Source organism: Sinohyriopsis cumingii, chromosome 10 (genome assembly GCF_028554795.1).
Source record: "Sinohyriopsis cumingii isolate HCF-2022 chromosome 10, ASM2855479v2, whole genome shotgun sequence".
In the NCBI taxonomy this organism is placed as follows: domain Eukaryota; kingdom Metazoa; phylum Mollusca; class Bivalvia; order Unionida; family Unionidae; genus Sinohyriopsis; species Sinohyriopsis cumingii.
In genome coordinates, this window is record NC_142970.1 from 68,834,457 (window position 1) to 68,853,804 (window position 19,348).

At 35.1% G+C, this 19,348-nt stretch overlaps 1 protein-coding gene across 1 annotated transcript in view; it reads left to right on the forward strand.

The window, feature by feature from the left end:
• The window catches only part of LOC149790349 (uncharacterized), a 145,256-nt gene that overhangs the window by 39,016 nt on the left and 86,892 nt on the right, over positions 1 to 19,348 (forward strand). Inside the window, exon 5 of the mRNA XM_089972393.1 lies at positions 840 to 860. Coding sequence (XP_089828519.1) covers positions 840 to 860 — 21 coding nt within the window. The remainder of the gene's footprint in view (positions 1 to 839; positions 861 to 19,348) is intronic.

Below are 19,348 nucleotides of genomic sequence, written 5' to 3' on the forward strand. Positions count from 1 at the left end.
AAAATGGTACATTGTGATAGAACTTCTGCAACAACATATATATATATATATATATATATATATATATATATATATATATATATATATATATATATATATATATATATATATGGAATTCATAATGAAAAGTCAAAAGAAACTTATTCTATTGTGATTAATTTCCAAATAAGCCAGAGTGTCCTATTACAAAAGCTTACTATGTTCCGAATAAGTTACACTGGTCAGGAACATTTTAAGCGATTACAGAATATCTCTTTCAATCAGTCCCCAATAATTCTAAAGTATTGTTTTAGTCCAAAAGTTCAAAGATCGCTTTCTAATTTAAATGAATCATTCAAATAAATAATTCCTCTCAAATTATAACTGATTGCAACTATAAAATTGGATCATAAATTCCGAAACACTGATATTAAAACACGAACAAACATATTCTTGCCAAATTTTATGCATTCTAGTTTCCCTTGATGTAAAACAAAATAACATTTCCGAGGAAGATTCCATTATCGTAAACATCCCAAATATTATGCAAAATCGGATAGGCCCAGACTACAACCTCTATCAAGGACAAAGGTTAACCACATAATAGAGCTTTACATAATAAAATACAAAGTATATAATATTACAAGATAACAGACACATATATGATTACTGTATTGTGAAAAGAGAATGTCATGTATATTATACATACTTGACATCTTTATGCTCATACGTTATGACACTTAGATACTAACTTAAAAGTATATAATTTTGTTAATCAAAACCCATTAAAGTAAACTACACTGACACAATGAAAATATTATATCAAAATGCAACTCTAATTACTATATTTCCATTTACAGTAAATTTCTCTGACAGCTTGGGTAAGTACAAATTTATTCTTCATTTGAAACTATAATATAAATCATATACTAGATATTGATACTTAAATAGTCAACCTCTAACTCGTAAAGTGAATATTTATCATAGATATTCATTGTGTATCATTTACAACCAAATATGTGATAGACACATTTTGCACTTCTGTGACTTGTTCTATTAATTCGTTGAGAAAATAATTAAATCTATCGTAAACACGAAGACAATTCATATTATTACTTTTGAGTTAGAAACATACGAATCGGAAATCCTAAACGTAGTCATGTTCAAAGTCTAACACATACATCGGATTTAATGTTAAAGGTGATGGTGAAAAGATAATATAAAATCGGAAACATTTTAGTGCATTGCTTCTAAAAGAAAGTTGAATGTTGTTATATTTGCTTTAAACCATTAAAACTCAATCGGCTACAAAAGATGTCCGCTTGAACTTTGTTAAACCCAACCATAAATTTACTTAGGTGTTGAGAAAAATGTTTAAACTGCATTTGATAACAGTTTTCTCTGTTAAAAAATGATCAAATAATGTTATCATCAGCGGTGCCCACAGAACCATGTGATTCTGTTTGTCATATAATACACGTGTTAAAATACACGCATTAACATTGATGAAAGTATAATTGTTTTCGACTCTCTGGTGCAAAGCATTTTAAACGTGTCGCCAGTTTTGATCAGTGAAAAAATTTACTTTGTTTCAGAGAGCTAAAAGGTTCACGATAAATGAAAAAGATCTTACTTTTATTAAAGACACAGCAAAGGAAATATGTCAAATCCGATTAATTTATAGCTGTCACATTTTTACATGATGTAACTGTGTGGGTGAGAGAGAGAGAGAGAGAGAAAGCTATATTACCAATACTGCAGACAATGTATTTTCCTCATCGTACGTTTCTAGATAAACAAACATTCTCAGTCACTCTATTGTATGGTTGGGTAAATTTGTAAATCCATCACTGAAGAGTTATTTTCCCATTGAATTATTTAAAATGATAGCAATATTATCATGGACCTAATGGCTTAAATATATAATAAGCATTAAAATATCGGTGTACATGATATTGATAAACAAAATGGACAATGTATTTTTGTCATACATTATATAGGAACATGCATTTTTTCTTGCATTTTTACTTACTACTGAAAATCTCGTTGGAGCCGGAGTGCCCGAATGACAAGTATTACAAAAACACATTCTCTGAATTTCAAGAATGTTATTCCATCTCCCCACTGTAAATAAAAACAATCAGTCATTGATATTCCTAGATACAAATATCTGATAACTATTTTAATGTTGACGCAAAACTGTCAAGTTGCTCTTTCAAAAGTGCAGGCCACGTATGTTTTCTTTACTGAGCAATTTTACTGGAGGGCATATGTTTCCGATCACCTGATGTAACATTTTCGTCTGACACACGAGTAAACTACCATGAACTATGACTAAATAGACCCTTTTGAAAATGCCAGTATCCACATACATGAAGAATACAGCATTAACCAAATAGTTCAACTTTTTTCGTACGTATGTCCTGCCTGTTGCTTATGTTTAGTATACATAGCTCAAAACATGAGGAAATCGTTGTGGAATGAAGGTGTGGAGGCAATATTTGATCAATATTGTTAAAATTCATCTTTCATGTTAAGATCCATTTCTTTTTCAAACACAACGGATCAAACTCAGTTTGGAAACTATTAAACGGATTAGCTGTAGCGACGTTTCTTTGCGTAATCGACTGAACTGCTATTTTGCGGATCGACATTCGAGGTGAAGGTATATTTGTTTGCAGATATGATCTTACGTTATACAATCCAATGACAATTAAACATATAAATAAACACCATTTACTCACAAGCAAACACACACGCACACACCAACACAAACACACACGCACACACACACACACACACACACACACACATATATATATATATATATATATATATATATATATATATATATATATATATATATATATATATATATATATATATATATATATATATATATATATATATATATATATATATATATATGTCTGACGGCAAAGGACTGGATATCATCAGCCTTTCGACTCCGCCATGTATCCTGGAGTGACAAATCTTCGGAGTTCAGACATCATCAATATTCTGGACCAGAAACTTTCTCTTTTACAACAACAAGAAAGGAATGAACCTAAACAGTTATTACTTGAATATGAGCACTTAATTCCAGATTTTACTACAAGAACAAACAAAATTTACCATGACGCTGAAATTGTAAATTCCACGCCTATGAAACTACACCCGTACATGATTAACCCTCTCAAACAGAAATACTCGAAAAAAGAAAGTCAATATTTGATGGAGAATGATTTCATAGAACCGAGTAAAACTGACTGGAGTTCACCATGCATACTTTTCAGAAACCAGGCAATACTTTCCGCATGTGCACTGATTATAGAAAGGTTAACAATGTAACTAAAACATATTCATTTTCATTACCAAGAATCGACGACTGCATTGGCGAAATTGGAAATTCAAAGTATTTCACCAAATGTGACCTTCCGAAAAGAATTTGGCAAATTCCACAGACAAAAAGGACAAATGAATTTTTGGTATTTGTGACTCCAGATGGACTTATAAATATAAAATGATCTTCTTTTGGATGATGGGTTTGCCAAGTACTTTTCAACATTTAATGAACATCATCACCTCTGGTCTACATACTTGTGATGCTTACATCGATGATATCATCATTTACGAAGACACCTGGAAAGAACATTTAGCGACAATTCGGAAATTATTTCACAGACTCACTGATGCAAGTTTGACAATTAATTTATCCAAAGTGAGTTTTGCCGTGCTTGTGTAACATTTCTAGAACAAATCTTGTGACATAGACAAGTTAAACCTATAGATGATAAGGTCAAGGCTATCTCGGAATTCCCTGTGCCTATCAGTAAAAACCAGCTTATGCGATGTTTGGGTATCAATGAATACTATCGGACGTTTGTTCCAATTTTTCAATAATTGTTGAACCCCTGACTAATTTATTGAGCAAGAAATACAAGTTTAATTTGACTGAAAAATGTGAGGAGGCTTTTGATAAGTTAAAAACCATACTTAAAGGAGACCAGAAATCAAAATTTTCCTTTTACGTATGTAATTCTCTACAGATTTTAATTCGACTGCAATGTTTATAAATTAAATATCGTAAGCGGGTAGTGATTATATTGCGTGAAGATACCACGATTCCGTAAATTGCCGAGTTTTTCCGAGTTTTAATGAGACGACAGATCACGTGGTACCGTGACACTATACTAGCCAGTCCTCGGATACAAACATAAACATTGGCGAGCGAGGCAGACAGGAGACCACATTTGGGTTGCACATTCAAAAGTTGAATCTGCATTCTGATATAATAGTTTATGTACTGTACTGGTAAGTGCTAAAAGAAATTTGTTAGGCACAGGCCCCGGGCTGGTGACTTAAATAAACTAAAGTCCTGAATGAAATTCCACAAACCCGGACTTTTCATACCTGTCAACTCTCAAGCTGGGAGAAAATCCTCCCGATTTTGGGGGTATTTCCTCATCTACATCCCGATCTCGTAATATCTCTCAATTTTTCGCAGCGAAGTCCCGATTATTACATTATGTCTGTCAATTTTCATTTGTCAGAAGAAAAAACCCAACCCCAAACCATTTTTAAATATCCACAGTCTAAACTGCCACACTGCTGACATCATAGCGATGTGACTGAAAAATTGTTAAAGCTACGTTAAAAATTCAAATCACACGCACACACGTCTAAACCCGGCACTGGACGAAATAATTAATATCATACAACAGTTTTTTTTCTTCTTTTTTTCTTCATCAGTAAATAGAACGTGAAGATTAAACATTATTCAAGTAAATTTCAGATTTTTTAAACAACTACAACAGTACTATAGTAAAAAAAATAATTAAAAGAATAAAATTGTCACCAATTAGCTTAAATGAATGATCACGTTGAAATTTTCTCTGCAAACAAAATCGCATCTCCATTTCCGCCAAAGAAACTCGGCCAGTTAACACCTGACATTCCTCTACCGTATATGAAAAGTTTAATTACCATGATTAAATTACAAGGAATAAAACAAATTATACCATGCAGTATATGTGGCCCTAAAGAACTAATGCTGAATAAATATTTTAATCAGCAAACAGTGTTACATGCATTAAGACTTAAACCTAAGGAAATAAGGTGGGGCATAAAACTTGAGAAAAATAGTTGACACATGTACGGTAACTTGTGACTGCAGATTTGAACTGTTAAAATGAAGTCCATGGCATTGTAAGTAACAACAGAATAGGCATTGTTTATTTGGTAATCAATTGCTGGTGCTTACACATACACACACTGTCGAACATGGTTTCTTTGAAGTATGTCCGAAGGGCAGTCCTTTTCACAAGATCAATGCAAGGATAAGGATTCTGTTCATTAGTCACACCGGCTTTATTGTTTGCGTACTTAAATCAAAACTTTAGCTATTTTGCAATTTAGCCAGAACTGACCAGAAGATGTAAAAGGGGCTTGTCATGGAGGAATAATAAGGCGTATCACAGGTAGAAAAGGCACGTCAATTGGGCGGTCGCACATTGGGGCAAGGGGTGGGGGGTCAATAGTCCCCCCCCCGTTCTATTGTCAGACAGTTACTGTGAAATTTTGGCCTTTTTTTTAATCGCTGCTTTTTAAACTGCCCAAGGAATAGTTTTATATCAGTTCCAATTAATACAGATTACCGTTTATGCATACTACATGTATACAATGCATTTTTTTAAAAAAATTAATTTTTATAAGATTACTGAAAATTGTGTTTTCTCGAAACACGACAGGTTTAGAATCTTATTTTCAGCAAAGTTTCCATTTGTTTAAAATCAAATCTTAATTTCACCTAGGACAGTGGTGATTTGATTTAGATTGTGCCATGTTAAGGCATGTATGTCAACATCTTGAAAATACATTTACTCATTTCACCAGCGCGATCAAAGTTTCCTCAGGCAAACAATTTTTGTTTCGACAAGCCTGACGGGCACCTCACTTTGAATACAGGATGGGACGAAACTAAAAAACCAGAAGGGACCCAGGGTGTCGGGCTATCAGATTTGTTTTAGCACTGCTGTTTTAGATAAAAGATATGTGGATTGATTGTTGCGTTTTGTGGTCACTTATTCGTCCTTCTGCCTATTTTCGTAACTCACACGTTTAACTCTTTTCCCAGGATTTAAAATGTCCAAAGGTATGTCTGGAACAGCGCCAACTTTTAGTCTAGGCCTAGCATTTGCGTATCTTTGAGCTGCTATTTTTTCATGATCCCTCTCGTAACATTCCTTTGAGAAATGTAACGAGCGCATAGTGCTGTATGGTGTTGCTTTGAAATCGACTCGTTTGTAATAATGTACCCATTCTTTCATGATGCCTATATCTTTCGAAAAAAAAAAAAAACATGTCCACAGGCTTTTCTTAATGTTCTATTGCACCCGTAAGCAACTCAACACGGTATTGTCTTTTACTCTGGCAACTCCCACTTGGGCTGCTGGAGTCGCTACTATGACGTCACATCCCGAAAGTAACCGAATAGGCGCGGAAATTTTACATACGAGGTCACGGAAATTCAGCTCCTAGAAGATAGGCCAATATTTAAATATTGGCATTACGGTCGCAGATGATACTTCAGAATAAGGTTTTCTGCTATAGTACTTTTATTTTTATTCTATATTTCCATTGGTTTCTGGTCTCCTTTAAGAGTGCACTGATTCTTACAGCTACAAATGTCAGCGAATTATTTAAAATGTCTGTTGATGTATGTGATGTTGGGGCTGAAACAGCAGTATTAATTCAAGCAGATGAAAATGGTGTTGATCATCATATGTACTATTTCTAAGAAATTAAATAGGCACCATATAAATTACTCAACAAGGAATGTTTCGCTTCGATATTAGCATTACAACACTTCGAAGTTTACATTACTTCAGCTCCTTCTCCGATTAATGTACTTAGTGATCACATCCCCTTACTTTCATCTGCAAGATGAAGAACACATCAGATATTATTAAGGTAGAGTCGGTTATTGCAGGAATATAATATTGACAACAGACACATCAAGGGAAAAGACAATCTAATAGCTGATTGATTGATTGATTGATCGATTTTTTAACGGCGCATCAGCACTGTTAGGCTATTTACCGCCAAACAAAATGTTATATGCATAATCTTTTAAAAATTATAAAAAGTCTCATATGGACCAGCGATATAAACAACAAATAGTTGACATTAAAACGATAAGGTGGTAACGGTGAACAATAAATCTTCCCGATCAACGGGGGATGTAAATGGTGTATGTTAATGAAGAATGATGAAAAGGTATTAAAAAAGGGACGGTATATATATTCCATAAAACTGCACAAGGTGATAGCATACAAGTTAGAGTTTAGGGTAAATGTTCACTGCTTTCAGGAACTCTATAATACTTGTGATGTTTATAGCATCAAAAAGTTCCTTCATATTATGCACATTGTAATACTGCTCGCGCGTAGGTTGCAGGTCAAAACACTCTATCATAAAGTGCTTAACAGTGAATGGTTCATTGCAAGAATCGCACTCTGGTGGATCTTCACCTTTAAGTATATGGGAGTGGGTGATATAAGGATGACCAATTCGGATTCTTGCAATGACTATCTCCTCCCTACACATGGTTCTGTAGGAAGGAGTCCATTCTCCTAGAGTTAGGTTAATTGCATGAAGTTTGTTATTCACTGCATCATTCCATGATGCCTGCCACTTCTGACATAAGGACTTTCTGACACTAGGTTTAAAATCAGTATAAGTTATTTTAAAAACAGATGGTTCTTGAGTAAGGGCCATTTTAGCAGCGCGATCTGCTTGTTCGTTACCTTTAATACCAATATGGCTAGGTAACCAACAGTATATTATATTGTGGAAGACACTCAGCTTGGTACTTTTAACGAGTATGCTTTTCATTAATGGATTCTCCAGTTCTCTATTGTGTAGTGACTGAAGTACTGATAGTGAGTCAGAGAAGATGATGCTGTTTAAAATACGTTTGTTTTCTACATGTTGCAGTGCAAGGTCTATTGCTGTATTTCGGCTGAAAAAAATTGATGCTCCATTTGGTAAGCGAACTTGTGTTGTGTGATTTCCACAAACGAAGGCTGCTGCCGCCGTTTCCTCATTCTTTGATCCGTCGGTATAAATTCTTGTGTAGCTTTTTAAATTCGATGAGGTGTTCTTGATAACAGTTGTGGAATACGGAAGGGTTTGGCTCAGATTTTTTTTCCATCGTGTAACGTAAAAAGTACCAAAGGTAGGTATGGCATTTGGTTTATTTTCGTATAAGATTTTGTATTTGGGTTGAAAAACAGCCGAAAAAGCAGGATTCAGAGGGTTTGATTTTAATTTGAGAGCATACTGTGCGGAAAGCATTTCTCTACAATGTAATAGGAGATTCTCTTTCCCGTGTAAAGAAATGTATTATTTCATGTATACTTTCTTCCATTCATAAGATCTTTTCTTGTTTGTTTTTTTTTAAATATATAAGCCACATATATAATTGACCTATGGTAAAAAGAAAGCGTTATGATATGAATCTGTCTTTTTCTTTTATGGGTGAATTGTTATGTGTATTAAATTAAATTATGTTGCAGAATAATTATTTCGATCAACTGTAAATATTTTAAAATATTTTAATTACGTCGTGATTGGTTGGTCATTTCGATTAGTTACTATTCCACACTTATTTCCATGAGCCTGTTCGTGAATGGATGAGCGTTCATAAGAATGGCGTAGCTAACAAAGTGTTGGTAGTATCTCATATTATAAAGATAAGTAACTTCCAAAAACTTCGTTCCACGCTTGACCTTTGATTTCCTTCTGCTATTTCCGTCTTCGAATGATCATAGCTATGATAAATATCTCCTGAGATATTTGTCTACTCATCAAACCATCTGTCATGTTATAAGTAAGGAACAATAGATAGATTGCAACATGTATATCCTAGACCCTGAGGCTTATTATTCGCTTCATAAATGTTGCGAGTGTAAGCCGACATCAAAAAGACGGATGAGAAGCCAGTTGTATATAACATAGTCATATGAACTTGTTACTGGCGCCTTGTTCTGCTGAATGCGATTCACAGGTAAGTGGCATGAATTGCCGGTGTTGGCTCAAAGGAATATCAAGTGGGGGTTGTAAATCCACCTTTCACAGACTGCCCAGGAGGGGGCAATGTCTGCTAATTCTGTAGACCATGGGTGAATCGACATCCACTCGGAATTGAGCAAGGTAGGGCCACCATTGGAATCGCAAGTTTAAATCTAGTGTCTTAAAACTAAACTTCAGTAGTCGCTAAAACTTCTTGCAGGAATTACATAAAGATGTTATAAGCTACTCCGACGTCATTCGAAATTGGCTGGAAACATTGTTATTCTGGGAATTACAAAGGAACTTCGAAAAGACTTTAGGGACCGGAGGAGCTGTAGGAGACAAAGGGAAATACCCTGGTATAGTTGGTCCCGAGTCTCTGGGAGACAAGAGAAAGAGAGAACGGAAGTGGAGGAAGTGGAAGGTTGAAGGACGTGGTTGTTGGACTGAAGGGGTACTGGGTACTAGTCAAGAAATAATATAGATAGGTAGAAACACAGGACAGGAGGAAAATCTATCACACTAAGTCAGATGACGAAATAGGCCGTCACTTGGTCGAGTGAAAGTCAAGTGATAGGGTTTTGAATATTGAATTTCATTTGAGGAAGGACTATGTGTAATTGAATGGCATTAAATTTGTTGTTTATTTGAATTTCACCTTTTGTGTATTGAGTAATTTAACTGTCGGCATCGCTGACTGGGGACTCGGAGCTTTGCATCTCTATCACTACTTCAATTTCTTCTAACAAAAACGAGCCAGGGTGGGTCTTCTGTAATAATTAAAGATAATACTGGGAGCACCCCACCCCAACCTAAGGTAGTCTATGAGAACCTTTACACCATCATTGATTTTTCTGAATTGCACCAAACGGAAGTTACGGACTCCGAAACGTACGAATTGTGCAACTTTTGCCTTCTTTATTTTGCTGGTAAATTTATAGCACTATATGTTAAAATTCGGTAGCTCAATGCACTTGCTGCCAAGAGCAAATGGCAAAGTAAAGGTGTAAACGGATACCATTTTGCAAAAATACCCCCATATTGATGAAGCTAACACTTTGAGAGACAAGATAAAATTATGTCATAACTTTTTTCCCAATACACATTGAGGAACGCTATTTTTAAATCGTTTTAAACCGTGACCTGGCATTAGACCAATAATAGCGGCTCTGGATAGGACGACCTGGGATCAGTTCCAACGTTAAATTCTGATTGGTATAAAATCCGCTCGGTGGTACGATTTCAGTGAGTGCACGAGCACTGCCCATGATCTTATTCGCTAGCTTCCACGTACCGCCGTTCCTGCATCAGATGCTGCTCCGATCGCTTCATCATTTAAGGCTTAAAGAGCGATGAGTGCGGCTTTAGAAGCTATCTCGGGTAATTTTGAACTGACTTTGGATGATACCGTAGATGAAAGTCCAACGATGATTATAGGTCTCGATGTACGTCTTGATTGCATGACGATTAAGCGGGATGTGGAAAGCAAAGTCGCATGCGTCTTAGATGCAAGTAGTATATGATACACTTTTTGCTGTTATCCGCTGCCTTTCCCAATTGGTCTATCAGCATCACTGAAATCGCAGAAATCTAAAACGTGGTAGTGATGGGCAATATATAAATGGATTGGGTCGGATTGGCATCAGCGATGGGAGAGGCATGTCAATCGATGTCAAATAGACCACGTTGGACACTGCCTCGAAAGATATAAGAGCCTTGCACGATGGAACAGTTGATGAGCAAGCTATTGATGTCGATAATATTAATCGGAAATCATCCTGCGACACGCCGTTGCCCATAACAAATCAAGCGGGAAAACCAAACACGGACCCGATCGACCGGGGTAATTTAAAATTGATCATGAAATTTCCAGTTAGGATCTTTCTGGTTCGCAACGGTGATTGATTCGATTCAGTTTTAGTGCTAGATGCATTATCGTCCCTAGCGATTATCAGTCGGGAAATTTCCGCAACCAATATCAGGAATGTTGTAACCACCAGAAGATATCATGACGGCATGCCATCCGACTGATTAGATTTCGGTGGTATGATGCATTAATTTATTTTTCATTGATATTAGAAACAATATTCCACATTTCAGTCGAAATAAGTACCATTTCTTTGGACGATTTCTGATCGACATGCAACGGGAGATTGTACCCACGGTAAAACGTGAGAAACGATAATCAATTAACACAGTTTTTTCGTCGAGACACATCGAGTATATTAATAATTTATGCAAAAATCATCGTGAATCACACAAACATCATGTCCCATTACAATATGTGGTATTGATCTATCGTTACCAATTTTTTCGTTTCACAGATGGTCTTAAATTTTCACGATTTCGTTGTAGAAATCTATTCCGATTTTACCCGCCTGTTTAGAATCAATGAGCAATTTGAGCCGGGTACTGGTAGAAGATATTCGCATGTTTGACGCGAATATGATACCCTTGAACGGTATTAAATCAGCCATCGATTCCCATACTTTCTTTGTCGTTTTCCGATTGAAGCTGACACCGTGATTACTTAATATTGTCTTAAATTTGGCGCATAAATCTGAAATAGGAAGAGCTTAAGGTTTAAGGTAAGCGTGTGTGTTACTGTGCCGTAATGCTCACGAAAGTTTCTGTCTTAAAATTATTTAGACATCTTTCGATTCATAATACTTGTCTAAAATTGAATTTATTTTGTCGCCTTGCTCATGTGATAATCTTTAATCGCTTTTTCATTTGTCCTTTCCTTACCCAATTTCGTTTTAGCGATATCGGTCAGCATGTCCGCCATGGTTTGATGCAGAGAATCCCTTGCTAATTTAACTTATGCAAGTTTTTCCATGATATCCTCCTGTTTTGCATTAGCATTAGCAATTTCGCAATGAGTTGATGTTGTTTGGAGTCTGTAGCTGCACCGACTTTGACTAATTTCGTAGTGACTTTGTCCTCCTTCACATCGTGTCCTGCTGAGGAACTGCCAAGTGCTTCGCTAATGGATTTAAACAGTTCATGAGCTACAACCCTCTGAAATTCGTGTTTACACACATGATCTTCTAAGCTTGCTGACGTAGCACCACATGCGGCTCTACAAATGTTCTCGTCACCTCGTCACGTTGCCCTTGGATTAAATTTTCTCAAGCGACATGTTTTTATACTGACAACGATACATGAAAATTAACAGAGAATGTAAAATGCATCAACAGCATTTAGATATGTTTTGAGTATATATACAGCATCAAGATGAAGCGTTTAAAGCTTTAGGTCGCTGCGTGATAACTCTCTTTATAATCTTTCAACCTGATACCACTGCAATGATCCCACGCCATCTAGTTGATATCGAGGTGATTCAACCCAGAAAAAGCACAAACAACCTGTGTTTCTCAGGACGTATTTAGGCATATCATAATAAGACTGGGTTAAATAAATGTTCATAATATTTGTATGACCGAAGAGTGAAAAGTACTCGCAAATTCTAGACATGTTATCCCGACCGATTTTAATATCGTCAAATACGATAATTTTATGTGGGCCATCCCCAGAAAATTATTCGATTCGAACGATGTCGTCGGGCTCAGTAATCTTAAAGATATGGTCTTTGTAACGGTATTTAGCGATAAAGATTCTTCAACCTCAGATAACATTTTGTATTTATCCTGCTAAGAACTGAGGGCGTAAACCATCATCCAGTAGAAATTAGGCATGATACTCGGTGGTAATCAATTAATCAGTAACTTCGTTTTACCGCGACCGGTAGGACCCACGATGATATCATGAAAATCCCTAACAAAAGAAGTATGATTATGTTTCCTTATTCTCTTTAATAAAACACAATGCAACCATATTAGGTTTACCTACTGTAACACCGGCATCGTGTTATGGCAACGTGAAACGTCTTCTTGGTTGCAGTAGCAAAATTCAGGACCACCGACTACCCACCAGTGTTAGATACAGATGCAACAATTAAACAATATGTCGATAAACACCGCGTCAAAAACAACAGCGGCCACAACCCGAGCCTGACAGATAATGTAAACAATTGATCAGGATTCACAGCCACCACTTCCACCGGGTACTCCCATTCTTTAATTATTATTATTATTATTGCTATTATTATTAGCATTATTGTATAATTTTAAAGTATATGACATCCCGCTGTGTGATGTTGATAACCTGTAACAATACTAGTAACGAAAAAGAATATCAATAAAATAGGCATTGAAGATTATCTAGTCTGGTAATGTGCATATAATAACGAGCAGATTGTTTTTCATTAGTTAGCGAATTGCAAATCAAACGTTTGATAAAATCGTGATGTTTACTTTATATAAGGCTGCGTACATTTAACAATTTGCATTTCATTCTGTTGATTACCACATATACAAAAAATAAATTAACGCCATCATCTATTTCTATATATTTAGTAGCCTGCAAATGAGGCTTTTGTATGGTTTATATTTTTGTTATTGATCTAGGTCAACAACCTTCTACATACCATTACTTTGTGCTCATATTTGATAAACCCGCGAAAGTTACAAACAGGCAGCTATGTTAAAAATAGTCGAGGGAGGTGGTTAAATGAGAGTGACTTAGATCACTACAATTGTTGTTTACTCAATTTCTTTATCACGTCAGTGATAATTATGATTCCAAATACTGAAATCATGAGCGGCCTAACTGAAATTTACTCTACTTTCAACGTTTGTAGATTTGGAGAGCATGACGATATCAAGGCCATTAGCTGAAAGCTTCTTGCTTCCACATAGTTTCATTTAAGTGTTTGTCTATCTGTATGCATTGATGTGTTTGAAGGTCAGATGAATTAAATCCTTTCTATACACTACCGAAAATGTTGAGGTCTTCCAAAATGATATCGTGAGAAAAATTAAAATTCTCAAACGACGCGATCAAATTTGGATGCAAATCCATATCGTTTAAAAGCTAGATGGAATATCATCACGGGACAATACCAAGGGAAAACAAATAGCCTTCTACAGTGTGCTCTTGCAACACCTGGTCTACCTTTGTGGAGGTGTGCTCAAAGGGGAGATATGTATCGTCAAGCAGCTTAACTCAGGAGTATTTTATGATATAAGTATAGAACTTAGATCTTACTTATATATATATATATATATATATATATATATATATATATATATATATATATATATATATATATATATATATATATATATATATATATATATATATATATATATATATATATATATATATATATTACTAAGAGACCGCTCCGGTGGCCTAGTGGTTAGAGCGTCTGCCTCGGAAGCGGGAGGTCGTGGGTTAGAACCTCCGACGAGTCATACCAAGACTTACACAAATGGTACTTACAGCTACATCGCTAGGCGCTCAGCATTACGAGGTTAGTGTTAGGACTGGTCGGACTGGTGACAGGATAATGTGTCTGGGTGGGGCAACATGCTACATGTCTGCGGCATGATGCCCCAGTGCAGACATCGTAGCGATATGACTGAAAAATTGTTAAAGCTAAGTTAAAAATCCATATCGCACACACACACTCGCACATATTGCTACGATTCTATTAATGTTAAGCTGCGTAACAGAAAACGAACAAGTTTACTGAATTCAAAATATAATTCATCCTCCTGGACTTCAGAGTGAACATTAAAGAGGAACTTATGGGTTTATGATTAAGTTCCAATTCTTTCAGAATTCCCTTTCACAAGTCAAAACGCTTAAAAGGTTCCAATATTTTAGACAATAACAATGACTTAAACCTGAATGTCTCTATGAATGAGTCCTCACTAATTTCAAAGAATTAGTTAAGTTGAAATGGTCAAAGACGCACTTTAATTTTCCAATATATAATATAAATAAATAATTCATCTCAAATCATTAGTGATGCAACTATAAGCTCCGTTTACAGATTCTGAAAAAAGATATTAAAGCAGGAATGAATCATTGTTTGCGACAATCTGTACATACTAATTACAATTTTCCTATGGATGATCCCAGGTATTGAACTCAAAATTTAGCAAACATCCCATGTATCATGCTAAACGTCTGGTAGGTCAAGACAATACCATCAATCACAGACAAAGTTCATGCATACAATAAAGCTATACATAACAATACAGTAAGACCAATATTAAAAGACAGCAGAAACATATATGAGTACTGTATTACGCAAAGAAAACGCCATGCATAATATGCGCAATTGATATTTCTATCTGCAAAGGTTATGAAACTTAGTTTCTAATTAAAAAGCATATAAATTATTTTCTTAAAACTCGTTAAAGAAAACCACTAAAATAATATTAAAATATTATATAAAATACAAATATTAACAACCCTGTTTTTTTTTAACAGAGTCTTGATCTTTTTGCAATTAATAAGTACATTTTTATTCGGCATTTATAACGTACCATAGCGTTTAGAAACATAATTGATATCTGAAGAAACTGTGGAATAAAAGTGCTTACTTATAATCGATAAGCTTCAATTATTATATATTTAGTTTTTTCTCCGTTACCTTTACAATGTCAGAATTTAAGCAGCATTGCTAATATTGCACGCACGTTCGCGACTCGTGCGTGGAAAGGAAATTCTTTGTAAACAAACCATGTACACTCAGATAGTAGAATTTAGGTTTCAGTTTGTTAGATTTCTTTGTGGATAAACTAAAACAGTTGTATCGTGTATTTGAAAGCAACGATGATAAATTGATGTCGACTAGTTTATTGAGTCACAAATGAAATTTTAAAGCAAGCAAATTTATGAAGTTTGGTATTCACAATGTCTACAAAAAACGTGAGAGTCGCAGTATTGTAAATATCATTCTGATCATTTCAAGTGAAGGACCCAGTATTGAAAATACCATTCTAATCATTTCAAAAGTTATCTGGGAGAATTTCGTTAATGCAATCGTTCCGAATATGACCTGTGACCTATGATGTATATAAAAATAGCATAGAAAAGCACACTGAGGGCAAAGGCTATCGCACATCTGTCAGATACTTAGAATTTTCTTCGCAAAAGTACTACATTTGTGGGGAAAACAAACGAAATGAAGGTCTTGTTTAAAAAGTAAGTGAGCATGCACAAACATATTTTCTCTAGCTGGTAATAAGAAAGGAAAAAATATATTTACATGTTTACGTCTTGAATTTGCTCAAAACCTACTTTATTCGTCCAGCAAATTCGAATTACATGAGCTATGCCAAGGGGTCTAAAGCTTGCTTACACATTGATGGAAATTGTACTGTAAGATTGGCAACGTTCCAAGTGAATTCTTATTGCACTCAAAGTCAAATGAACGTGAAATTCCATTGCGTAGTTTAGATAATTACAATTGAAAGGGTTTGTATTTGCCCACATTTTGATTCCAAATATTCAATGACGGAGTGGAAACAAGCATTCATCTGAGTCAAAACGTCTCAGGCTCACTGCCCAAATCACATACACATGCATTTTATGAGGAATTGAAACAACTAGTAAATTCAGCGGAATTTAGTAGAATTTGATACACCAACAAAAACCAACAAAATAAATTCATTTTAGACCAACTGGAAAATATATTGCAATGCGCATTGATTCCCAATATTACTCTAAATTTAAAATAAAATTTTACAAAAGGCAGCAAGTCCTTTAGAAAGTGATGTTTCAAATTTTGTTGGCCAGATTTATGTGCACGTTAATATTGTTATTATGCACTGAGGAATCTACGCTTGTGTATTTATTTAGAAATACAGCAAAAATTCAATTACTCTGTTTCTTATATTGTATTTTTGTTTGTATAATAAACTCTTAGGTAGAATAAGAAAATGAGTCTATAATAAAAGGTTAATGTACTTGTATGAGAATAAATGAACTCGTTTTGTCAGTTGCTTGTTGTTGTTGTTGCCGTAGGGTTTAGCGCCATTTTTCAGCACACGATAGGCTACACATGGCGGCCAGTATTAATGGTGGACGAAGAACCCGGGAAATCCCCGGAAGGAACCACCGACCCTCGAGAAGCTACTGGCAAGCTTTCTCAAATATCCACATTGGCCGAATCCGAAACTCGAACCCAAGCAGGCAGAGGTGAGATGGCAGTGATCCGTAACGGAAAGCGCTTTAGACCACTCGGCCACTCGGGGCCCCTCGTTTTGTCAGATGAATATATAGCCCTCCCTAGGTCGTGCACTATCTATCCGAAAAAATTGGCTCATAATTTTCCATACAAATGCAGTAACCCATAATTATCAAACGATCAAACTAAAACTTCATTCTTTCTTGAGGCATAGAGTTGTTTAAACATTGTATGTCTAAATGTTTATAAATTGAGTGGATACTTCATAGTGATCAAATTAACAACCCGTTAGTCGAACAGGATTACTGCAATATATATTTGTTTTATCTGTTATATTCAATGTCAGGGCCCGGGTGGCGAAGTGACCTATTTCGTTTTCATTTTCTTGCCTTTGTTAGCTTGCTCTGAATTTATACAAATTCTTCCTTCCTTCCACGTATGAATACAATTTGTGCAAAAAAAAAATACACAAACAAAAACACGATCTAGCCTCTTTCATACAAACATGCAGTAGAGTAGACATTTTGTTTAATTCCAGTTGGCTGTTGTATAGAGAGAAATTACATTGAGCAACGAAGAATGGGAAAGATCCCACACTGCCGTTTAATTATTATAGGTCACTATTATGAGAGATTGTACTGTATCGTCATAGTTTTAAACATTCTCAGAAGCTGTATGTTCCAACAGAACAATGTTGCGAATATGAATTGAGCCTCCACTCTTTGCGATATATTTTGCGCAAGAATATTTGAATGAATCGACCTAATACTATGCAATGTTTATACGTGCTGCACATACCCCATTCCATCATTGTAGCTGTGTATTTCGGCATTATGCAAATATTAGTGATATCGCATGCATTGTTAATTTGCTTTGTATTTTGTTTCCCTCCCACATTGGATATCAACGTATATGTGTGACAAACGTTTGATTCATTTGTCAGTTGATTGATTACTCTAAAAGCTGAATATCCTCATGGATGTTATGACATATGTACAGATTTGCAATTTTTGCTATGTTTCAAAGAAACCTTTATCAACATTTGGCTTTCGATATAGTCATCTACTTTCTACTCAGTCTAGTAATCTGCAGCTCAAATATTTTGAACTATAAAACTCTCAAACAAATGCATATTCATTACCAAGGACTTAATCTCTAAATCCACTCATATTCGAACTAGATTACCATTGACATCCAGTCTCAAATGGACAACATTTTCTTAGCTTATATTTACTCTTTACTCAAAGCTGCATTCTTCGATACACTTTCACTTAAGTGGTTGTCTGTTCACATCAATATAATCCTGTATATACATACCATGACTGTTTAGGTTTTGCAAAACAACACACAAAAAAGTGATAAAGTCATAAAAGTTAAAACCCTCAAAAGACACGTTCAGCTTTGGATGCAAACCACAATTATTTAAAACCTGAAAGAATTCCGTTGTAGCGTCATCACGTGACATTTTCCACTACAGAAACATTGCACTCTTTTCAGTCCCCTTATGATATGAGATGGAAAAATGTAGGTGGTGGGGATTGGATCAGGCATATTATGCATCCCAGAGCAAACTGTGGTCAGAGCGGAAAGAGAACAAGAAACCAAATGTTTTTCACGGGGCGTAAAACCCGACTGAATCTATATTTCTGGCGGAAAATCAGAAATTATCATCCAAACCACATATTTCCTGATACTTTTGCAAAATGTACATAATTTGGCATTTTCTTGCTTTAAATTTCGTTATGAGATCCTTTAGCTTGTGGAAAACATACACACGAATAATAATAAATGGTGATGTTTGATAAGGTTTCTGGATACCCACCAGAGTACCAAAGGAATTTTTATATATATTTGTTTTGAGTTTGCATTATTATTATTCATTGTTATGACAAGTGTTTTAGCCCAATACACATATTCAGTGTTTATTTTTTAACTGACAAAATGTTTAGAATTTTATTTAATACTTTTATTACGCTGCCAAGTTATTAGTTTAACTCGGAAAGTGTAAGTATATGTAAATTTTCATAAAAAGTTTGTAACATTTCAATTCATATTACGAGCCTCAAAAAGCCTCATAGTTAATATGTACTATTGTATAATAAATATTAAATGCGAAAATCAACACATTATTATGAAAGCTCACACAAAAGAAAAACAATTTACACTAAAGTAAAGGTTACATTGATTAACCTCTTGACCGCTTACTCTTTTACAACTGCCACTGTCATGAGTACGATTGTTTATATT